This window comes from Sinohyriopsis cumingii, chromosome 5, assembly GCF_028554795.1.
Source record: "Sinohyriopsis cumingii isolate HCF-2022 chromosome 5, ASM2855479v2, whole genome shotgun sequence".
In the NCBI taxonomy this organism is placed as follows: Eukaryota; Metazoa; Mollusca; class Bivalvia; order Unionida; family Unionidae; genus Sinohyriopsis; species Sinohyriopsis cumingii.
In genome coordinates this window covers 15,044,277-15,070,580 of record NC_142965.1, presented here as the reverse complement: position 1 = coordinate 15,070,580, position 26,304 = coordinate 15,044,277, and the positions used below count along the sequence as shown (strand labels likewise).

Below are 26,304 nucleotides of genomic sequence, written 5' to 3'. Positions count from 1 at the left end.
GACTTGAATAAGATTTTTCTTGATATAGTCCATTTTTTATATCGTCTCTGATCCGGTTTTTTACAAATGGTCTGTCTGGTCCCATTCCGCAATGACCCTTGTAAATTATTCATAGTACATGTAGTTAGCACACGACTCTCGTAAATAGTATTCTGAGTGGTTAAAGGTTTAAGTTCATCCAGTGAATCTTTGTGTAATGGAAACTGATGGAAATGGAAAGAAGAAGCATCCTTGCAAAACATGGTGTCCCGAGTTGTTGAGAGAGCATGACATGAAAAGTATAGATAAAGGTGTAAAAAACATATGGAAATGGCAAAGGTTGGAGCGAAAAGTTGACAGAAATTTAGTTGGTCAGTTTATAAGAAAACTGAACGCTTGAGGACTGGCATTTTGTGACCTCTGCAATTAAGATCTAAATTACGGTAATCGTGGTTGGAAGAGTTTGGAACAGCACCTACAAAAGAAGCTGCATACAGAAAAATCAAAGCTCAGAAGGCATCTGCAAAAAGTGCAATTAATTACTATAAGAAGAAAGATTTCTTGCATGACAGAACAGGTGTAGCCCTCTGTCAGAATATGTGCACTGCATGTCACCAATACAAGCATCAGCTTGAAAGGAAAAAGGCTGTCATTGAGAAGGAAAAGAAACGATTGCACTTTGAGCCCAAAACATCAGTGGCGACAAAAAGGAAAGCTAAAGAAATCTTTGCCAAAGCCGCAAAAGAGCTTGACTGGCATATCAACAGGTTGTGTGCATTGGAGAAAAAGACGAATCAATGTTTGGGATTATTTGTATATAGTTGATGTACTTGGGTGTTGATTTTACAGAATTGTTATGAAAAGAGAGAAGTATAATATATTTGCTGCAAAAATTGAGAAATTATTGTGACTTAATTGCGATGTGAACACTGACATGCACGTGAAATAACTTCAGCATCAATAGTATTGGAGAAAAAATTCATGTGTCTATAAATATTGTGAAATTATTGAAGTCGAGTAGAACATTTTTGGTAAGTTTATTAGTTTTTCAAATAATTACTTTGGTTTATTTTATGATCATAAGTTGCACCAGGAGCAGTTTTTGGTGGCCAGTTGCCCATTTAACCTTCCCAGAGACGTCAATAGCTGATTTGTATAAGTTATTGCTTTAAGAACAGGAAACAGGTATCTATATGCTTAAAAGTATGTCTTGTTTATTACCAAAATATTATCAACAAAATTATTTTGTTAAACAAAGCTTGTATTGGCAGGTTTATTTTATTACCCAGATGATTTTCAAGCCCTATTTCTTACAGGCCTTATTTTATTTTTAAGAGCTTCACTATAATTGATTTTAAAATGTATCAAGAGTAATTCTTTGTTTGAATGTACTTGAGAGGAAAACCAGCACTTTCATCTTTTTAGTTGTTTATTATTGTCATCGGCTTTTGTCATAAGCTTTGGAACTTAAGATATGGTTTGACTTTTTATCACAGACAAGTTTATATCTGAATGGAAAGTAGATATGTAAAATTAAATATTTTATAAGGTTTGTTTGTGAAAATTGAACTCTGTAGATCTTTGTAGAATTAGCTTGGTACAACTTATCTGGTTTTCAGAACCATTTGACTAGTTTATACACACTCCTGTTGAAATAACATCTTAAAACTTGCATACACAAGCCGATAAAATTTGACAAGCATCTGGAGCATGAGGAACTTTCATTAATTTTGCAAAAGATACCAAGCTGGCATCAGTTATAGCTACCATTACTGAAAATAGAAAAACATTAAAATAACTGAAATACAGAAATTTACAGAAAGTATCCTGACATCATTGTTTCTTTTGTGATCTTTCAACATATATGGCCACCATTACTATATATATATATATATATATATATATATATATATATATATATATATATATATATATATTATATAACAAATTCTTAGAATCTGCTGTGAGAAATTTGACGAAATTTGACATTTTGGTATTAATGTCTCCCAAGTTTATACAAATTGTGTTGATTCACCAACAAATATGGTAAGAGTGACTTCTTCTGGACGGCTTATTCTCAATAAACCACTCACCAAAATTTGACCAACTCTTTAAAGAAACTTTCTGACATCAAAGTCTTTTCAGTTGTATAAATGATGCAAATCGGCCATTAGATGTGGCTGCTGTTACTAAAAAATAGACAAAACTTTAATAGCTTCTTGTAAATGATCACTTTACAGAGTTTGATCAAATCAGTCAGATCTTTCTTAATCAGGAACCTTTGGGCACTTTCCAAAGTGACCACTAAAGCCAGGTGGCTGCTTAACAGAGGTAAGTTTCTTTAAAATGTTGGTTTCAGGGAGTTTGTAAAACTGGCTGTTTAAGAAACCTGCAGCTGACCTTTAAGGCAGGTTCATCAGTTTATATACTATTTTGTAGTGGAACTACCCGTTGCTAATGTTGGTATGGAAGGTGGGACCAGCTCTGGCATGTGGAAACACTGTTGTACTGAAGCCTGCTGAACAGACTCCACTGACGGCACTCTACTGTGCAGCCTTAGTTAAAGAGGTATTCTGAATTAAAATGATCAGAGAATTTAGGTGGGTAGGTGGTAGATTATCTAAATCTTCCATAAAAAAAAACGAAAATGCTCAAATTCTTGATGCAAATTGAAGTGTTATTAATGAGATGTTATTGTTTTTTATACTTCGCAAATGCGTTAGGGATTTTCCTGTAAAATATACTTGGGACCCATGGAAGATACATTGTGGAGTGGTCATCCACAGATGCCATTTTGTGTCCTTTCCATGTGAACTCTGTTAGTAATCAGAGTGCCTGGGCATATATTTTTAAAATGTGCCTTCCCTGGCTGCCTTGTATATTAAATGAAATGGCCCCTATATAGTGATAATATTTTTATGTTGTCGTTATTCCTATATATTTATGCCGCCTAAGTTTTTAACTAATTTTGCACAATATGAAAAGGCCAGGTAATTGATTGTATTCAAGACTGAAGAAATAAAACATGCAGTTGCTATAGGTGCATAATAGATTTCATTTTTTGTAATTGGACTTGCCATTAGAAATTTATAATTGATTGGGAGGCATGTTTAAATCTTGATTCTTTATGGAAAATTTAGTTCTTGGTGTGAAATTTATCCGTTGTCAATAAATTTCAGTTGATTGTTTTAATTGATGTAGACATTTCAGGTTGTAAAACATCACACTGTCAGCATGGAAAATAATTGCTCTTTCATTGATTCAACCTTGCTTGGATGTTGAATGGACATTGACATCACAATGCACTGGTGTCCCATCCTTATGGACTCTGCACTCTTAAGTTTCCTCTCACCTTATCAATGGCGAAAAGCTCCATATATCATGGCACTAATTGGCAGTTACATTAAAGACCATATTTACCCATTTATCCAACTGTGAAATTCAGACTTTAACATATACTCCTTAACCTAGCTGAGAAAAAAAATTAAACTCAGACTGCTCAAAAATTAAAAATCATGCATTGTATATCCTGTTAAAATATGGAATGTGTGCAGGGCCTTATCAACTGGGAGCCAGGTGATTTACCTGGGTATGTTTACTTTACACCTGGCTGCTTAAAAAAAACTATTCCCATTAGGGGAGTTCCACCCACCCCCACCTACTTTGGCAACTCACCCTCCAACTTGAAATCTTATGGAAGGCTCTGTGTTCATAAAGAAATAAACCATTTGATAATCTTGACATTTGTGATATTTATGTCTTTGAACAAAGTTGTGAATTAGAAATTTGGAAATTAGTGCACAAGTTTAAATTTGTGTGATTCATTTTACAGAGACCAGGGTCGTTTGAAATAAAAACTTAGTTGAATGAAAAGGATTGATTCTGATCTGCCAGCACATTGTGTAACATCAGGTCTTAGGTCTGTACAGTTTGCAGCTGGGTTCACAATATACAAAACTGATAAGAGATAGCTTGTAAACAGTAGGAAGTTATACACGTTTATTGCTACTTGGTCAATAGTAACTGTTTTTTCCAATGTTCATAAAATCATTTTGTGGACATGTCTGTTACAGCATCTTCATATGGCATAACTTGTTACCCAAGTTTTATAATAGGGATATGAACTCTGGGATATGTTGTACATGAAAAGATGTGATTGTGACTTTTGTTTCTTATTAAATAATAAGAAAGATAAATGCTTTATCAGTTATTTCAATAACAGTCCTGTGCAGAAATAGTCAACAAGAAGCACCATGAAAACATGGGGAATCTTTAGTAATTTATGACTTGCTGTTAATCAGTCAGCCCTGCTTTGTTGCTGAAAACCAGTATGATATGAATAAGTGTTATACTGCAAAAGAATCAGTTACCAACACATGCTTTTTATGGTGGATGTGACAAGAGTTACCAAATACATGCTTTCTGTGATGGATGTGACGAGTTACCAATACATGCTTTCTATGGTGGATGTGACAAGAGTTACCAAATACATGCTTTTTTATGGTGGATGTGATGAGTTACAAATACATGCTTTTTATGGATGTGACAAGAGTTAACAAATACATGCTTTTTATGGTGGAGGTGACAAGAGTTGCCAATACATGCTTTTTATGGTGGATGTGACGAGTTATCAATACATGCTTTTTATGGTGGATGTGACAAGAGTTACCAATACATGCTTTTTATGGTGGATGTGACAAGAGTTACCAATACATGCTTTTTATGGTGGATGTGACAAGAGTTACCAAATACATGCTTTTTATGTTGGACGTGACAAGAGTTACCAATACGTGTTTTTTATGGTGGATGTGACGAGTTACGAATACATGCTTTTTATGATGGATGTGACGAGTTGCCAATACATGCTTTTTATGGTGGATGTGACAAGAGTTGCCAATACATGCTTTTTATGGTGGATGTGACGAGTTATCAATACATGCTTTTTATGGTGGATGTGATGAGTTACCAATACATTCTTTTTATGGTGGATGTGACAAGAGTTACCAATACATGCTTTTTATGGTGGATGTGACAAGAGTTACCAAATACATGCTTTTTATGTTGGACGTGACAAGAGTTACCAATACGTGCTTTTTATGGTGGATGTGACGAGTTACGAATACATGCTTTTTATGGTGGATGTGACAAGAGTTACCAACACATGCTTTTTATGGTGGATGTGACAAGAGTTACCAATACATGCTTTTAATGGTGGATGTGACAAGAGTTACCAAATACATGCTTTTTATGTTGGACGTGATAAGAATTACCAATACATGCTTTTTATGGTGGATGTGACGAGAGTTACCAATACGTGCTTTTTATGGTGGATGTGACGAGAGTTACCAGTACATGCTTTTTATGGTGGATGTGACAAGAGCTACCAATACATGCTTTTAATGGTGGATGTGACAAGATTTACCAATACATGCTTTTTATGGTGGATGTGACAAAGTTACCAATACATGCTTTTTATGGTGGAGGTGACAATAGTTACCAATACATGGTTTTTATTGTGGACGTGACAAGAGTTACCAATACATGCTTTTTATGGTGGACGTGACAAGAGTTACCGATCATGCCTTTTATGGTGGACGTGACAAAGTTACCAATACATGCTTTTTATGGTGGATGTGACAAGAGTTACCAATACATGCTTTTAATGGTGGATGTGACAAGAGTTACCAAATACATGCTTTTTATGTTGGACGTGACAAGAGTTACCAATACATGCTTTTTATGGTAGATGTGAGAAAGTTACCAATACATGCTTTTTATGGTGGATGTGACAAGAGTTACCAATAAATGCTTTTTATGGTGATGTGACAAGAGTTACCAATACATGCTTTTTATGGTGGATGTGACGAGTTACCAATACATGCTTTTTATGGTGGATGTGATGATAGTTACCAATACATGCTTTTTATGGTGGATGTGACAAGAGTTACCAATACATGCTTTTTATGGTGGATGTGACAAGATTTACCAATACATGCTTTTTATGGTGGATGTGACAAAGTTACCAATACATGCTTTTTATGGTGGATGTGACAAAGTTACCAATACATGCTTTTTATGGTGGATGTGACAAGAGTTACCAATACATGCTTTTTATGATGGATGTGACGAGTTATCAATACATGCTTTTTATGATGGATGTGATGAGAGTTACCAATACATGCTTTTTATGGTGGATGTGACAAGAGTTACCAATACATGCTTTCTATGGTGGGTGTGACAAGAGTTACCAATACATGCTTTTTATGTTGGACGTGACAAGAGTTACCAATACATGCTTTTTATGGTAGATGTGACAAAGTTACCAATACATGCTTTTTATGGTGGATGTGACAAGAGTTACCAATCAATGCTTTTTATGGTGATGTGACAAGAGTTACCAATACATGCTTTTTATGGTGGATGTGACGAGTTACCAATACATGCCTTTTATGGTGGATGTGATGATAGTTACCAATACATGCTTTTTATGGTGGATGTGACAAGAGTTACCAATACATGCTTTTTGTGGTGGATGTGACAAGAGTTACCAATACATGCTTTTTATGGTGGATGTGACAAGATTTACCAATACGTGCTTTTTATGGTGGATGTGACAAAGTTACCAATACATGCTTTTTATGGTGGATGTGACAAGAGTTACCAATACATGCTTTTTATGATGGATGTGACGAGTTATCAATACATGCTTTTTATGATGGATGTGACGAGAGTTACCAATACATGCTTTTTATGGTGGATGTGACAAGAGTTACCAATACATGCTTTTTATGGTGGGTGTGACAAGAGTTACCAATACATGCTTTTTATGGTGGATGTGACAAGAGTTACCAATACATGCTTTTTATGGTGGCTGTGACAAGAGTTACCAATACATGCTTTTAATGGTGGATGTGACAAGAGTTACCAAATACATGCTTTTTATGTTGGACGTGACAAGAGTTACCAATACATGCTTTTTATGGTAGATGTGACAAAGTTACCAATACATGCTTTTTATGGTGGATGTGACAAGAGTTACCAATAAATGCTTTTTATGGTGATGTGACAAGAGTTACCAATAAATGCTTTTTATGGTGATGTGACAAGAGTTACCAATACATGCTTTTTATGGTGGATGTGACGAGTTACCAATACATGCTTTTTATGGTGGATGTGATGATAGTTACCAATACATGCTTTTTATGGTGAATGTGACAAGAGTTACCAATACATGCTTTTATGGTGGATGTGACAAGAGTTACCAATACATGCTTTTTATGGTGGATGTGACAAGATTTACCAATACATGCTTTTTATGGTGGATGTGACAAAGTTACCAATACATGCTTTTTATGGTGGATGTGACAAGAGTTACCAATACATGCTTTTTATGATGGATGTGACGAGTTATCAATACATGCTTTTTATGATGGATGTGACGAGAGTTACCAATACATGCTTTTTATGGTGGATGTGACAAGAGTTACCAAGACATGCTTTTTATGGTGGGTGTGACAAGAGTTACCAATACATGCTTTTTATGGTGGATGTGACAAGAGTTACCAATACATGCTTTTAATGGTGGATGTGACAAGAGTTACCAAATACATGCTTTTTATGTTGGACGTGATAAGAATTACCAATACATGCTTTTTATGGTGGATGTGACGAGAGTTACCAATACGTGCTTTTTATGGTGGATGTGACGAGAGTTACCAGTACATGCTTTTTATGGTGGATGTGACAAGAGCTACCAATACATGCTTTTAATGGTGGATGTGACAAGATTTACCAATACATGCTTTTTATGGTGGATGTGACAAAGTTACCAATACATGCTTTTTATGGTGGAGGTGACAATAGTTACCAATACATGGTTTTTATTGTGGACGTGACAAGAGTTACCAATACATGCTTTTTATGGTGGACGTGACAAGAGTTACCGATCATGCCTTTTATGGTGGACGTGACAAAGTTACCAATACATGCTTTTTATGGTGGATGTGACAAGAGTTACCAATACATGCTTTTAATGGTGGATGTGACAAGAGTTACCAAATACATGCTTTTTATGTTGGACGTGACAAGAGTTACCAATACATGCTTTTTATGGTAGATGTGAGAAAGTTACCAATACATGCTTTTTATGGTGGATGTGACAAGAGTTACCAATAAATGCTTTTTATGGTGATGTGACAAGAGTTACCAATACATGCTTTTTATGGTGGATGTGACGAGTTACCAATACATGCTTTTTATGGTGGATGTGATGATAGTTACCAATACATGCTTTTTATGGTGGATGTGACAAGAGTTACCAATACATGCTTTTTATGGTGGATGTGACAAGATTTACCAATACATGCTTTTTATGGTGGATGTGACAAAGTTACCAATACATGCTTTTTATGGTGGATGTGACAAAGTTACCAATACATGCTTTTTATGGTGGATGTGACAAGAGTTACCAATACATGCTTTTTATGATGGATGTGACGAGTTATCAATACATGCTTTTTATGATGGATGTGACGAGAGTTACCAATACATGCTTTTTATGGTGGATGTGACAAGAGTTACCAATACATGCTTTCTATGGTGGGTGTGACAAGAGTTACCAATACATGCTTTTTATGTTGGACGTGACAAGAGTTACCAATACATGCTTTTTATGGTAGATGTGACAAAGTTACCAATACATGCTTTTTATGGTGGATGTGACAAGAGTTACCAATCAATGCTTTTTATGGTGATGTGACAAGAGTTACCAATACATGCTTTTTATGGTGGATGTGACGAGTTACCAATACATGCCTTTTATGGTGGATGTGATGATAGTTACCAATACATGCTTTTTATGGTGGATGTGACAAGAGTTACCAATACATGCTTTTTGTGGTGGATGTGACAAGAGTTACCAATACATGCTTTTTATGGTGGATGTGACAAGATTTACCAATACGTGCTTTTTATGGTGGATGTGACAAAGTTACCAATACATGCTTTTTATGGTGGATGTGACAAGAGTTACCAATACATGCTTTTTATGATGGATGTGACGAGTTATCAATACATGCTTTTTATGATGGATGTGACGAGAGTTACCAATACATGCTTTTTATGGTGGATGTGACAAGAGTTACCAATACATGCTTTTTATGGTGGGTGTGACAAGAGTTACCAATACATGCTTTTTATGGTGGATGTGACAAGAGTTACCAATACATGCTTTTTATGGTGGCTGTGACAAGAGTTACCAATACATGCTTTTAATGGTGGATGTGACAAGAGTTACCAAATACATGCTTTTTATGTTGGACGTGACAAGAGTTACCAATACATGCTTTTTATGGTAGATGTGACAAAGTTACCAATACATGCTTTTTATGGTGGATGTGACAAGAGTTACCAATAAATGCTTTTTATGGTGATGTGACAAGAGTTACCAATAAATGCTTTTTATGGTGATGTGACAAGAGTTACCAATACATGCTTTTTATGGTGGATGTGACGAGTTACCAATACATGCTTTTTATGGTGGATGTGATGATAGTTACCAATACATGCTTTTTATGGTGAATGTGACAAGAGTTACCAATACATGCTTTTATGGTGGATGTGACAAGAGTTACCAATACATGCTTTTTATGGTGGATGTGACAAGATTTACCAATACATGCTTTTTATGGTGGATGTGACAAAGTTACCAATACATGCTTTTTATGGTGGATGTGACAAGAGTTACCAATACATGCTTTTTATGATGGATGTGACGAGTTATCAATACATGCTTTTTATGATGGATGTGACGAGAGTTACCAATACATGCTTTTTATGGTGGATGTGACAAGAGTTACCAAGACATACTTTTTATGGTGGGTGTGACAAGAGTTACCAATACATGCTTTTTATGGTGGATGTGACAAGAGGAATTTGTAATCTTCAACCTGTGCAAATTTAGTTTATTCTTAAATACTTGTTAACCTATTAGTTTTTGTACAATTAGTGAAAGGGAACCTTTTTCCATGTAATGACCCTTACTTGGACAGTTTGTGACAGGGGACTTTTTTCCATGTAGTGACCTATACTTAAAGGTCACTGGCCATAATATAACATGTTCCTTTTTACATCAGATTTGGATATATTTTTTAGCATAAAAATGTATATAAATATTTTTATTAGAACAAGCAGGATATATCAGTTAGTGTTATCTTTTATAATTATGTACATTATGAAGTATGATTATTTTCTTTCAAAGACTATCAAAATAGGTTTTAGGAAAAAAACTAAATTTAAACAAAGTATCTTGCATAGTATCTACTTGTTTGTTGAAGAAAAAGAACATACAAACTATTAAGTTTGGCAGAATTGGCTTTCGAGTTGGGCCGAATTGTCTTTGGGCCAAATTCACTATAATCCACCATAAATGATACAACTTTCCCATCCCTCCCCATTTCGATCCCACAGATTAAATCCACTTTGCTCTGGTAAACATGGTCTTTCGGAAAAAGAAAGAACTCTTTTCCCCATCATCAGTCTTTTGGTTACATCTGTATGCAACACAGTGCATCATATTTGCTGTACAAAAGCACGATCGTACGATGTATTACATAGACATTTATTTGTGGTAATTGAACACTTGAATGGCTAGGTTGAATAGAAGGGATAAATGTACGTCATGTCCTGTTTTGGCATGTGGAAACCACCAATTGATTACAGAGATTGCCGAATAATTTTTTCATTAAAATTCTAATTAAACCTTTTTATGGTGTGCATACATAACCAATGCATTTTGTTTATAACTATAATAATATCTCATATTTGTACAATATAGGTGGCCAGTGGCCTTTAAGAAGTAACTGAACGTTAATGGGATGGTATTTGGCACCAACCCCAGTGTAATGTGAGACTACTCTAGTCTGACTTCCTGTTTTTAATACAGGCTAAGGGAATTTGTGAACTTTTTATTAGCTTGGGAATGCTGGTATGTACTCTAACATATGATTGGTTGAGTATTATTGAAATAAGACTTTTTGCACAAAAAATTGTTTCCGAGGTGATCAGTCATAAAACATTTTGTTTTGTTTCTAGGCTGGCTTTCCCCCTGGAGTAGTGAACATTGTACCAGGCTACGGGCCAACAGCAGGAGCTGCAATCACGGAACACATGAATGTTGACAAAGTAGCCTTTACTGGATCCACAGAGGTATGTGTATTTGTATCTCCAGTGACCTAGTGGTAAAATTGACAATTGTAGCTGTTTTTTCTTTATTACTTGGATAACTCAGACACGGTACTTTATTCATAGCCACTAGTTTAATGAAGATTTATCCTCTTTCATACTGCCTAGCAGATGTGATTCAGTTCTGTTTATTTGTTTGTTGGGATTAAATTTCCAACTCCTTTAAAACTTTGGTTGTATGAGTTATGGGTATTAATGTAACAAGCTTGTCTGAAATGTCCCATGAGGAATGACGTTAGGTGCAAACGAAGCATTTTGACTTTTTTTAATTCAGAATGGATTCTTTAGAGATCGGGAGGAATATTTTAAAATGAGTAGGGTGATTGCTCCACTCAAGTAGGAAAAATATCATGGATAAAAAACTTCATCAATCAGGTGATGGCAAACCGCAGGAAAGTAAAGATGTTTTCTCATCAGCTGAAGCAACTATGATGGCAGGCATTCCATTCCAATCCATATTTGTTGAACTGGCACATCTGGATCATATTAAACAAGCCCTCAAGACCAAATGGTTCTGTCATGAAGTGATAGAGAGAATTGCTCTAGCAATACAGCCCGCCTTTATGAGAGTGTAGAAAGGGAAACAAACCATTTTCTCACATTCGTATGAGAACACATACCACTGAACACATTAATACCTCAAATAGCTAAAATCATACTTTGGCTCTTTGACAAGAAACAGTGCTAATTGTGATAAAAGCTACCTTTCCATGATCACTGACATGTTGCATCATCATTGAAAGAGAGGATATTGCACACAACAAAGACCTATCTCTTCTGTCATATTTTCATTTAGCACATACAAAGACATTGTCCCTGTGTCCTTTGTGGGATCTATCATGGGTTCTCACCTGGCTGAATAAGACACCGTTTGAACCTCTCTCAAGGGCTTCATTGGTTCACTTCTCATAAAACCTGCTTCCTACTCACACTAGTGACGGCAGTCAGAATTGGTGAGATACATGCCTGATCAGTTGACCTGAACTACTTGCATTTCCAACAGGATGGGCCAGTGACACTCGTAATAGCCACTGCTTTTATTGCTAAGAACAGGCTTCCACTCCAATGTTTGTGGTGCAACCCTTTCTGCTCTGGACAATTCATCTCAAGGTTATATATAGTACCCAGTAAGAGCTCTGACGTGGTACCCGAAGAGATCCTTGCCAATGCATTGAGTGAGAGCTTTCTGCTTCTCAAGGAGGGCATGGACAACATTTAATTGCTGGCAGTCTAGTCCTGGACAAAATGAGCTATCCTTGCAGCATATGGGCATATCCATGCAGCATATGGGCATATCCATGCAGCATATGGGCATGTCCTTGCAGCATATGGGCATATCCATGCAGTATATTGGAATAGGTAAGAGTAGTGAGGTAGTAGTCATCCTTACAGAATTAGCCCCACATCAAATGAACTTGCTATGCATCTTGTCTCATGAAGTTAGGGTAGTTGCGACAGGCATTGCAATCAAGCAAAACTGTTCTCTATGCGAGATTATACACACCTTGGGTTGGAGATCCGAGTTGACATTTTGCAGGTTTTACCTCAGAGATCTTTCATCTCAAAAGGCAGAGCTAATCCTGGTGGGGCTTACTGCTGCTGTACAAAAGGTAATCTTTCTTGGTAATTTGGTAGCTTGCTAAGGATGTGGCTTCCCGACTTCCATTTGTCTGAGGGAATTTTTGTGTGCAGAAGCCACTCCTTGGCATATGGAGTCTATCATCCAGCCAAGTTATATCTTGAATCTGCCTCACACACGTTGGGGGATCAGAGACAGTGTCTCAGGTTTAAAGTGATGTATTCCCCTCCACCTCTTTCCTATTCTCCCAAGGTATTATAAGTGGGTAACGTATTTGCAGAAGATACCAAGGTTTTCTAGTAAAATGTTTCGTCAGTAATACTTACCCAGTCGTGATACATATACACTCTCCATCCTTCCCTGCAGTTACATCCATATAGAGAGCGTGATTTCCACTCCTGTAGTAACTTTTGGAGTACTTTATCAATGGGAGATCACTCTAACTGCCACCTATTTTGGCCGTTAACTTTTAGCATCATAGTTGAAAAGTTTAGCTTCTGGGTGCTGGATTTATGAGGTAGTAGTCATCCTAAGATATTATGATCAGGTAACATATTTGAAGAAACATATTTTACAAGAAAAATGGTATTTTAGCAAGTGAGATCTCACCCTATTTGTTGAACCTGAAGAAAATCTTGATCACATCTAATAAATAAAGCTTTGGTATATTCCATTTTTCAGAAATGGTGGTTTTTGCCAGGAAATTTGATTCAACATCATTAAATTCACAATTTTTAATAAGAGGTCACATATTTTTTCGTTTTCTATACAACAAACATTCTCAGTACACTAAATAACAATATTCGGTGATATTTGCTCAAGGATGTGCAGAAATATCACTTCATTGCAATTGAGATATGGCATCAATATTGTACTAATAGAACAATATTTTTTACAATCAAGTTTTGATGTTGAAGATTGTTGTTTCATGAATTAAATATCCCTTGTTTTTTTAATAAAAAGAAATATTGTTTTGTTGTTAATCATCAGTAACACTTGAATACATCATGTCAAGAGCAGTTATGTAATACATTGTTTTGGTGGGAGATGTGATGTGTCTCAAAACCTCATGGAGTAGTGTTTTCAATGACTCAGATGTTGGTTATTTTGAAAATCAAGGTAATTTATAATGAAAAGTTAACTTCATTTGCAAAAGCATTTTATTGACAGTTATTCCCAACACAATTATAAAATGAGGATTAAACCATTTAACAGGTACCCCCTCCTGCCCAGTCTTTTCATGTTCAGTGTCCAGCTAGGATTCACTGCATCTCCTCAAATTTTCTGAGGTCCCTTGGCAACTCAAACTCTTGCTTAAATTGCAGTCTGTTTTGGATCCTGTTGTTCACAAGACATTGAGGGAGAGGTGTACATGTATTTCTACAGTAGCTTCATGTATGCCATAATTTCTTATAGGTTGGACATCTGGTGATGCAGGCAGCAGGAAAAAGCAACCTGAAGAGGGTGTCCCTGGAAATGGGTGGAAAGAGTCCGCTTATTATTTTTGCTGATGCTGATTGTAAGTATATTAGTTACTTAATGTACACTATACCCCTTTTTACACATGCCCCTCTTTCATAGTCATGAATCCCATTAAATTGTTTCCCTTAATTTCCTTTTTTTATCATTGCTACTTAATTTATTTTACTTTAGTTTTTAGCAAAATGAAAAAAATAGATATAGTGTACTGTTTCATCATTATATATCCTGTTTTATTGTTTTTATGTGTTATTATAACAGTCTTGTTAGAGCATGCCTTTCTCATAGAATTTGAAAGGTTATGGCGTCCATGAATAGCACTTTAAAGTAGGAGTACTAAATTATACTGAATTGTATTTTTGTCTTGCCTGTAGTGAATATTAGAAAATGCATCACAGCAGTTACATGGTCTTTAAGTCTGTCTATTTTCTGTCCATCCTTTCTTCCATCCATCTAAAACTCCATCCAACCATTCATTTGTCAAGTTTCCATCTCACCATCTGTTGACTGTCAGTTTCATTCTCTCTGTCAATCTACTTCTCTCTCATTGCCTTTTGACTGTCAGTCTCCAACTCTTTGTCTTTTGACTGTCAATCTCCATCTTTCTCTCTCTCTCTGTTGAATATCATCCTCCATCTCTGTCTGTTGACTGTCAATCTTCATCTCTGTCTGTTTGTCTGTCAGACTCCATCTCTGTCTGTTGACATGCTGTATTTCTTGTTGAAAATTGTAAAAAAAATGATTGATACAAGTGTTGCTTTAAGGGTAAGATTAGATATATTGCATTGCAGATAGAAATTACAGTGGTTCCTTGCCTTATGTTTATTCAGTTTGTTGATTATTAGACATATAGAGGCATCAAAAGGCGCTTCCATGCGAATGGAATAGAGGTGTCAAAAGGCGCTTGCATGAGGTAAAGGGTTAAGGGTAAGATTAGATATATTGCATTGCAGATATAGATTACAGTGGTTCCTTGCCTTTTGTTTATTCGGTTTGTTGATTATTATACACTTATTATTATACGTTTATTGCCAATGTTATGAAAAAGGAATGTCACACTTGAACATATCTCCATGCTTCTACCAAACAACTATACATTGTTTATTATAACAAATGATACAAGGCAGGGAAATGCAATCAAATGAGGTAGATGTGATTGGATGAGGCATGAATATGTAGATTTGGATTCTTAACGTAGCTTTAACAATTTTTCAGTCATATCGCTATGATGTCTGCAGTGTGACAGTTTATAGTGATGACTAGCACTGGGGTATCATGCTGCAGTCACATTATCCTGACACCAAGCTGACCAGTCCTAACACTAACCTGTTAATGCTGAGCGCTAAACGAGACAGCTGTTAGTACCATTTTTTTTTAAGTCTTTGGTATGACTTGGCCAGGATCGAACCCACGACCTCCTGCATCCGAGGCGGACGCTCTAACCACTAGGCCACTGGCGCGGTCCGAAATATGTAGACGCTTTTTATTTGTCTTGGAAGTATGACATTTTTAGCCAATCATTGTCACTGCTACTTGTATGTGAGGTATAATAAAATAAGATATTCCTCAGGAACAAGTCCTCTTGTATCTATTTTGTATTTCATGTAGATAATAACTGGATCTAAAAATTCTTTGTTTCTAGTGGATGATGCAGCTATGTGGGCACATGCAGCTGCAATGAATAATCATGGACAGAACTGCGTTGCAGGCTCAAGGACATTTGTGGAGGAAGCTATTTATGATGCTTTTGTTGAGAAAGCAAAATACATGGCCGAAAACAGGATTGTTGGGGACCCTTATGATGCCATAACTCAACAGGGTCCTCAGGTATGCAGGTTGTCCTGGTAACCACAAAAATAAGTTATGCGAGAAAATTCTTGAAAATAATTTTTTCTTGCAAAATTTAAGAGAAAATGTTAATTTTTGTCGGATTTACACTGTTGTGGCTTTGTATTCTGATTTCTTTCGTATTGAAATTAAGACCAAATGGTCTCCATCAAAATTTGTCACACCTTCATTTAAGTTGATTCTGCGAGTCCAAAGATCAAAGCCATTGCATATACTGATTGAGATTAATAGGATTTAAATTTAATGTGATTATTATTAACTCATTCGACCCCAATCCTAGGATAAGGTGGGCATTTGGAATAAAGAGCGGTCTCCATATGAAAATGATCGGTCCATTAAGCAAAACAAAAAAGCTCCAAGTTTTACCCTTCTGCTCATGTGCAAGCAGAATAACCAATGGAAAATGATGTTTCTAATACAACTAGACATTAGTCTCATGGAAAATCTGTCAAAAGCCGATGTATTATGATGTATTCAGAAATAGGCCCCCCAAATGTCTTTCCTATGCACATTTCAGGCGAAAATGACAAAAACCTCTGGGGCCGAATGAGTTAATGGGAGAATTTTGGTGACATCACCAAATCTGAATATTACTTATTTATTTCATCATTTGTGCATCAGAATTGCACCTAAGTTACAAAAAGAGCCATTTTTTGATAAATTCTAAGAAATTTCCATAAACTTGATTAACTCATTCAGCCCAATCCTGCCTGTAGGCATGATGAGGCTGTACCCTATTTTCGAGCTCTGCAGCATCAAGGTCATTTAAGATACACCAACATGGGTGGCATTACAAAAAAGCAGACAGCTATAGCTCTAAAATGATACCAAATAATCTGGAAGTTCTAGTTGCACTACAAAATACAGAGGGAAAAACCTCATTTTTTTGACCCAGTTTTTTTCCCCTCAAAATTCTCTCGTGGTCGGATTGCGATTTTGTGTCCGGAGTTTAGACCTTTTGGCCTCAGATCTAAGGCAGACCAGTCTGAACTGCACACAGACAGGTGAACCTTTGCAAAAACTAGGATAAGTTGGGCACAAAAATCTCTGGAGCCAAATGAGCTAAGTGAATTTAATATTTTTTTAAAATATTTTTTTTTTTATAGTCATTATAAACTACATTTTCATATAGTGTCATATTGTGGATTCTATTTCATTTTCAGTTTTTTACTGTCAGTATCAGAATATTTAAAACTTTAGTGCAGAGTGTCAATCATTTCATTTTTGTCATTGTCATATAATGTATTTCTTTATGATAAACATAGATGGGAGTGGGATGACCATCCTAAAATGTTTCCAAAAGTATTTGATGGGTTTATAAAGGGACGAAGACATTCTTAATAAATTTTGGTAAATTTTATAAAGGTAGAATAGAGTATGGACCAATTATCAAGCATGGCCTTGTTGGTATTCAGGTAGCATCTGAGTTTATGCCACACATGTTGCACGGCGAGGATCGTAATTGGCTTTGTCTCTCTGTCTGTCCAAAGAAGCATGTTCACAAGATTACCAACATCCACTTAGCATAGCCAATTTAAATTTTGTTATCTTATTTTCATATGTAGATTACCTGATTAAATTTTCAGGCCATTATTAGCATTTCAACTTATCACACACATTTGATCTCTTATAATAAAAACATTGCTATCACACACTTTTAAGCTCTTGTAATAAAAACATTGTTATCACACACTTTTAAACTCTTGTAATAAAAACATTGTTAGCATGATTATAAAGAAACTGAGTCTAATAAACAAGGTAAATTTAGCATGCATATTTATATTCATATGTAGATAACCTGAATAGATTTTTAGGGACAGTACAGCAATTTTTCTTTGTTTTGCATTTTTTGAAATTTTTGAACTAGGATATTATTGACAGCATCAGCTAGACAAATGAAATTTGGTGGACATGTTTGTATTTATATGTAAATAATTTGATCAGGGTTTCTTGTCATTTTGGCTTTTTTGCACGCATTCAGTGGTCTGCAGTGGGGCATGTTTGTTTTCTAAACACAGATTGAAGTCTTTTCCATAAGGAATGATGTCTTTGAAAACATTAATTGTATTTGTCCTTTGAATTTTCTCCAGATTGATGAAGAGCAGCTTAACAAGATCATGGGATACATTGAGAGTGCCAAGAAAGAGGGTGCCACATTACAGTCAGGGGGAGAGAGACTGGGTAGCAAGGGCTATTTTGTAAAACCAACAGTTTTCTCTGATGTGACAGATGACATGAAAATTGCCAAAGAAGAGGTAAGGTCAATTTTTCTGCCCAGTTTCCTCAACATCAGTTACATATTTGTAAGTAAATGTATTTATACTGATATCTTGAGTGGACAAGTTGTTTTAGCATTCGGTGACAAGCTTGCAGGAGGGCCATGCCAAAACAAGTTGTTTTTGCAGTGGGTGACAAGCTTGCAAGAGTGCCATGCCAAAACAAGTTGTTTTTGCAGTGGGTTACAAGCTTGCAAGAGGGCTGTGATAAAACAAGTTGTTTTAGCAGTGGGTGACAAGCCTGCAGGAGGGCCATGCCAAAACAAGTTGTTTTAGCAGTGGGTTACAAGCTTGCAAGAGGGCTGTGACAAAACAAATTGTTTTAGCAGTGGGTGACAAGCTTGCAGGAGGGCCATGCCAAAACAAGTTGTTTTAGCAGTGGGTTACAAGCTTGCAAGAGGGCTGTGACAAAACAAATTGTTTTAGCAGTGGGTTACAAGCTTGCAGGAGGGCCATGCCAAAACAAGCTGTTTTAGCAGTGGGTTATAAGCTTGCAGGAGGGCCATGCCAAAACAAGCTGTTTTAGCAGTCGGTTACAAGCTTGCAGGAGGGCCATGCCAAAACAAGTTGTTTTAGCAGTGGGTTACAAGCTTGCAAGAGCTCCATTCCAAAACAAGTTGTTTTAGCAGTGGGTGACAAGCTTACAAGATGGCTGTGTCAAAAACGGAATCCTTTGATGTATCAGTTAGAACAGGAGGGCCATGCCAACAGACTAAGATTTATAATTAGTATTAGGTAGCAGCTCATTTAACTTTATTCTAAGGGCTGTTCCATTTAGACATACATGGTACCCAGGGAAGGCAGTTTTTAATAAAAATATGCCAGGATACTTTGGTTTTACAGAATTCATATTAAAATGATAAGAAAATTCTAAATGCATCTATGGGTGAGTAGCCCCACTTTAAAGTGCCTTCCCTGGGTCCCATGTATGTTTTATTGGAACAGCTGTAAGGAAGAAATCAAAATTTGAAGAAAATAGTCTTCTGTTCTTTACTTGATTTTGTTCCTATTTCACTCCAGATGCATGTTGTATTTAAACATTACATAGACCCGATAATAATGAGACTATATCAGTTCCACATTGACATGGGCTATTGTCTCTGTTACCTGATATACAGGTTATCTCCCTTTACCAACATTTCACATCACAGAATTTGTATAGGTTATATTCTAACTACCATGAATAGACTCCAGCATGCTTTGTTGTTGCTCCAACATGCATATCCTATCACGCTTTTCTTAGTGTTTGTGTGTGTGTGTGTGTTTGAGAGAAAGAGACCGGGTGAGATGGCAGACCCCATACTCTCTATATTTAGCATTTTTTAACCAGCTTTTGAGACATCCTTAGCACTCTGGAATGGAAGACATGACATCATTTTATATATTGTAGCAAGTAAGTTCTACAATATTTTTAAATACATAATGATTATTTATTAATGTCCTGGCTTGCACATGGATGGGCTTAATGTAAAAATTTATCTCCGCTCTTTTCATTTCTTAGTATATCTTGTTTCTTTCCATTGAAATGTGTTAATAATTTACATTTATACCCATTAAGGACACCATTGGTAGATGAAATTTGTTTCAAAGAATTCTCCAGAACTTTTAAACAGAATCTTAATCATGCAGAATAATTGACTGATATTGACTAATCATGCAGTATAATTGACTGATATGGACTAATCATGCAGTATAATTGACTGATATGGATTAATCATGCATTATAATTGACTGATATGGACTAATCATGCAGTATAATTGACTGATATGGACTAATCATGCAGTATAATTGACTGATATGGACTAATCATGCAGTATAATTGACTGATATGGACTAATCATGCAGTATAATTGACTTTTATTGACTAATCATGCAGTATAATTGACTGATATGGACAAATCATGCAGTATAATTGACTTTTATTAACCAATCATGCAGTATAATTGACTGATATGGACTAATCATGCAGTATAATTGACTGATATGGACTAATCATGCAGTATAATTGACATATTGACAGATCAAGATATCAAAGCCCTAAAATATTTGGATGCTGATCCTTTGCTCTGCCCTATATTCAGATCTTTGGTCCAGTTCAGTCCATCATAAAATTCAAGGATGCAAGCGAGGTAATAGAGCGGGCTAACAGAACCACTTATGGTCTTGGCGCAGGAGTCATTACCAAAGATATCAACAAGGCCCTGATGATGGCTCATAGTCTAGAGGCGGGAAGTGTCTGGTATGATATTTCTGTTGAGTTTACTTCCTTCAATCCTGCCACTTACTAGCTACTTTGCAAGCTATCTGTACAGTTTTCTGTATGTCTGTTTGACAGTTTGTAAAATGTTTGCTGCCTATATTTCACATCCTACCCCAAGGTTTATTTCTGAATAAAATCCCTATTACAGATCTAATAGATTTTGTAGGAATCCCTGTCATAATATATTTGTACAAAATAAATTTTTTCTTTATACTTTTTGTTGGCAAATCATTTCATTTTGTCTGTAATTTGATGTCATTTAGATGTTAGAATAACGGATTTAAATCATGCGACTGTGAAAATTACTATTATTACTGCTGATAATTATGAAGATGACAAAAGCTGATTTTTTAAAAGAAGTGCAATATAATTCATTTATCTGCTCAAAGTAAAAATAGTATGATGGTGTTCTGGACTTCTTCCATAAATTATGTAATGTATTTGAATTGTTGCAAGACTATATCCAGTTTGTAAATGTGAATTTTGTGTCTGTAGCAGGTTTCATATGAATGTACAAATTGTACAGGTTCATGAATTTGTAAAGCAGTAATGCAAAAGGGCTCAGGCAGAACATCTCAGACTTGCATGAAATGTACTTTGTGCATTGTAAAATTTTCTTTTGAGCTGTCAACCCTAATCATGCTTGCCATAACTTTTGCTTGGTCTCATAGACTTGTTGCGACATGTCTTTTCAGGGAGGCAACTCTTTACAGATATGGGTACTTCTGCTGGACATGAATAGTTGTTAAACTAAATTTTATTGGTACATTGGCCCTGGAACAAGCATTTTGTCATAGTTCTGACCTTGCATGTATGAAGTTTTACAAGTGCTTCTTTAAATTTGAGGGCTGCCAAGAAAATACCAAATGGCTGACTCCCGGCATGGTACATCATCAGATGTCATTCACTTATTTCAATGCTGGCTGATGATAGTGATGATGACAATAATTGTGAAAGTTTTTAAGTGTTTGAGATTTGGATTATCAGATAATATCAGATTATTGGAGCTGGGAAAGTGTTATTGGACATGCCATTGAGCAAATTTTAGCTCACAAATGATGCTGAATACGAGTGCCATGTACAAACTGGTTGATTGCAATCAGTATTCTGGTCACCCCCACCCCCCATTCAGTGTTATTTTGAAATGTAGAAATGGAGAATACTAAACCTAATTAAAATGCTGGCAATTTAAAAGTTGAATGCAATTTCCCTTTCTTTTCTGAAACCATTCATCATGGTGTAATTTTGTGCTGCAGAACTCTAAGGGTTAAAATAGATAAAGATGAATCTGAAAGGAAGCTAAGAATAGGTGTATTTATTTTATCAAGCTAACTCGGACCAAGCAGACTAGGACATTGATGGACTTCAAACCCGCTATGACACTGATGAATTTAAGACAATAATAAACCATTATCGAACCAATAAGAAATCTGGTATAGTAGTCAGCCATGTAGCGATTCAAGAAAGTGAAACCTTTGGCAGAATTCATGTTACTGATAAATATTTTTTCCGAGCAGAAATGTCGAAGAACCGACACCAATTAGCCGTGGAAAATTGTACATAACAACCTTACAGAACAAGTTGGCTTAGATAGCAATACATATGCTCCTTCAGACAAGCATGAAGTGGGTTCTCAGTAGAGAACAAGATTCATACATGGATAAGGGGTAGATTAAGCTCAGAAACCATCAGTAATTAATGCTTTTACGGCTAATGGGAAGATCATTTAAAGGTTTTGATTTTAGTAGAGCCCTAATTTAGTGGAGCAGGAAAAAAGAGAAACTGATTTATATACATTGGGTAAATGTTGAACTGTGGAAATCTCCCTTTTTTGTCCTCCTTAATTTGGATACTTTGGGGGGGTAGGAATCCTTTTTAAATAAAATGCTGGAAGCATCTCTCAGGCCTTTATGACAAGTGCCAAAAGAGACCTATCCTATGCAGTCATTCCTTCATATTGTTTTTCTAGTTGTTTAAACATTTTATAACCACATACAATAAGTCAATAGATGTGTGAAAGCTGATCTCCTGGACTTAAAAGCCATACTGGGCCTCAGTTGAATAATTGCCTCTGTCATTTTACCTAATTATTGGCAGTGCATTAGCAGATTCCAGGCTTTCACAACATAAGGTAGCCATACTCTAATTATAAGTTTAAAAAATGAAAGAAAAACTAGATATGAAGCTAACCTTTTTTGTCATCCTCCAATACTTGTTCAGGAACCTGGACCTGGTTTAACCAAAATTCTCAAAATATATCCTCAGGTTCTACATTCACTTGCATAAGATGACATTAATATTTTTGTCATAGATTGAGCAAGAATGTTAAATCACTTTTGAGTGTTAAAATTTAACATATCAGTACCATTTAATCTCAGGAAAGGAATTTAGGAATTCCTTAAAATTAAGAAAATCCTCAGTTTCCTCAGAGATAAGACAATATTCCTCCAGGGAAAATTCAAGATTTTGTCTGTATTTTAATCCCCGATACTAGCTGAATATTCTGTGAAACGTCAGTCACCAACTAAACAATAACAAAGATATTCAAAACATTTTGTGCCATTACCAACTAATCATTAAGAAAGATGTTCAGAAATCTCACTGTTAACAACTAATCAAGGAAAAAGATTAAAAAATCGCACACTGTTAATAACTAATCAGTAAGAAAGATTTAAAAATTTCACTGTTCACAACTAATCAGATTAAAATGTCTCACACTGTTAACAACTAATCAGCAAGAAAGATTAAACAATCTCAGTTAACAACTAATCAGTAAGAAAGATTAAAAATCTCACACTGTTAAAAACTAATCAATAAGAAAGATAAAAAAATATCAAATTTAGGAATAAATTGTGAGGAGGCTACATTCATTTTGTAGACAAAACATGCAGCATGGGCCAGGAAATCTTTTGGAGCTGATTTGTTTAGTATTTGTGTAATTTTACAGGGTCAACTGTTACGATATTGTTACAGCTCAGACACCATTTGGAGGGTTCAAAATGTCGGGACATGGAAGAGAATTGTAAGTTCACTTATGATAGATTATGAACAATTTCAGTATAATCCATGACAAAATCGACATCTCTTTATGTGCATCACTAAATTCTTTCCAGTGTATCAGTTTTTACAAAGCAGGTTGTATCTATTCCTATTATTCCATTTCTGTATATTTACATATCTCATGTACAGATAGGCAGGATTTGCATATTAATTCTTCCTGAGAAAAAAGCATTAAAAAATTACATAAATAGTTCCAACATTTTTATAATAAAATTTTGAACAAACATTTATAATGACAACTTTTTTTTTGAGTGTTCTATAAAAGTAAGCTAGTTACAAAAGAAAATCTGACTTTTATTTAAAAAAATATAATTATTCTGTTTGCAGAGGTGAATATGCCCTCCACGAGTATACAGAAATCAAAACAGTAAGTTCTTTGCTTTCATTGTATGCATTTATATTTAAAAAGAAATTTGTACCTAGCTGAGCTTACTTTCTGGTCAGCATTTTTGTTGGGACATGGTATAGATCTATCTTTTAAGGTCAATATTGAGTTAATTATTGCAGAAATTAAAATCGTTTGGTTACTCAACACATGTGCTTGTTTCTGTCCAATATGTAATATGAACTCTATTGTGTTGTCATCACACCCATCTCTAATACACTGAGCTTTGCCATTGAAGAAATTGGCAAACAAGTCTGGAAGGTCGACCATAGAGAAGGTAGTTGAAATGGTGTACATTTCTGTTTAAAATCTGAGCTCTTTGCAGCTAGAGCTTTCAGTAATCCAAGTATTGTAGCAACTCTAGCTTTCAGTAATCCTAGTATTGTAGCAGCTTGATTTTGCTGCATGAACTGCATTATATTCTTCTTAGGAGCTTGATAGATCTGCTTATAAATAGTGAGGCTGGTGGAAACCAAATGATCTGTCCTATGGCATTCTCTTTTAGCAGTGCAAAGCTCCCTAACACTGCTATACCATGGAGAACACTTTTGAAACTTTACTCTGCACTTGTTTGTTGGGGCAGGTTTGTTAAGCAAGAAACTCAAGCACTTGTCAAATTGTAATGCTGTATGAGGTAACGAAATTGCTAAGCATGCTTGGATGTCATGCATTACTTTGGTTCTATTTATCACCTGGTAGTTTCACTTAGTATCAAACAGAGATGGAGCATTTGGGGCCGATATGTGAAAATGGCATTTGATGCAGAGGTGATCTGATGTAAGTTCATGGGACACCAGTGAAGGCTGTAGAATATTATCATCAGGTCTATGAAGAATCCAGTGTAAATGTGACCATGTTTAGGGGTGGTTGGATAGCTGACTGTTTGAGGTAGAAAATGTGAAGAGATATACATGGTCATTTGACCCATGTACACTTCATGAAGAGTGATTAGGATGAAGTGGAAAGTTTTAGCTATAAAACCATGTAGTTAAATCAATATTGGTGATAAAAAAAAAACATTTGAAAAAAATAAAAACTCTGCATAAAACAAAATTTTACATTCCTCTGTTATTTTGGAAGCCATGTTGTTCATGATAGTACACAAAGGTGCCTGGTTCTCAATTCCATTAACTTCCTAATCAGATCTATTCCCATGCATCCTGTGATGTGCATTTTGTTTGGCAGGATGTTTAAACTGTACTGAATAAGTAATGTTGTCATCACTGAATGTTGCACAAAATGTGGGATGTTTATTTTGCATCTGCCGACCTGTGTCATCAGTATGGTGATCATCAAGGGATACATTGTTAATTGTGGGATATTATTGAGGTCAGTTAAGTCGTTATGCTTTAATAACATTTGTTGACTTTGATTATTGTATGGTGATGTTGCTAGATTTAAGTTTTTTATTGTGATATAGCATGTGAAATCATTCAGTGAAATCGTTACATAACCATCATAAACGTGAAACCTAGAATGTCATATTGTGACCACTTTTGTGGACACGATGGATTAAGCAATTTGAACATATTAAAAGCAGTTAATATACAGTATTCAAGTAGTGTAAATGTAGTTGGTTAATTGATGAAAGAACGTTTGTTTTCACTGGGAAATTAAGAAGAAAGTTACTGTTTGCCTGAAATAACTAGTGTTTGAACCATTTTGCAGCGAAATAAGACAGGAAATTGTCAGGAACCATGTTTATGCATTGCTCTAATGGTACAAAACGTACATAATAGAGATTCTTATCTACTGGTACAGTATGTACATAATAGAGATCCTTATCTGCTGGTACAGTACATACATAATAGAGATCCTTGTCTACTGGTACAGTACGTATGTAATAGAGATCCTTATCTTACTGGTACAGTATGTATATAATAGAGATCCTCATCTACTGGTACAGTATGTACATAATAGAGATCCTTATCTGCTGGTGCAGTACATACATAATAGAAATCCTTGTCTACTGGTACAGTACATATGTAATAGAGATCCTTATCTACTGGTACAGTACATGCATAGTAGAGATCCTTATCTACTGGTACAGTACATACATAATAGAGATCCTCATCTACTGGTACAGTATGTACATAATAGAGATCCTTATCTACTGGTACAGTATGTACATAATTGGAGATCCTTATCTACTGGTACAGTATATACATAATAGAGATCCTCATCTGCTGGTACAGT

General features: G+C 35.6%; 1 protein-coding gene across 1 annotated transcript in view; it reads left to right on the top strand.

The window, feature by feature from the left end:
• LOC149798685 (aldehyde dehydrogenase 1A1-like) overlaps nt 1–26,304 on the top strand; it is a 56,321-nt gene that overhangs the window by 20,083 nt on the left and 9,934 nt on the right. Inside the window, exons 6-13 of the mRNA XM_089957524.1 lie at nt 2,419–2,547; nt 11,071–11,184; nt 14,216–14,318; nt 15,921–16,105; nt 18,217–18,381; nt 20,485–20,642; nt 23,611–23,685; nt 24,051–24,090. Of these exons, the coding sequence (XP_089813650.1) occupies nt 2,419–2,547; nt 11,071–11,184; nt 14,216–14,318; nt 15,921–16,105; nt 18,217–18,381; nt 20,485–20,642; nt 23,611–23,685; nt 24,051–24,090 (969 nt within the window). The remainder of the gene's footprint in view (nt 1–2,418; nt 2,548–11,070; nt 11,185–14,215; nt 14,319–15,920; nt 16,106–18,216; nt 18,382–20,484; nt 20,643–23,610; nt 23,686–24,050; nt 24,091–26,304) is intronic.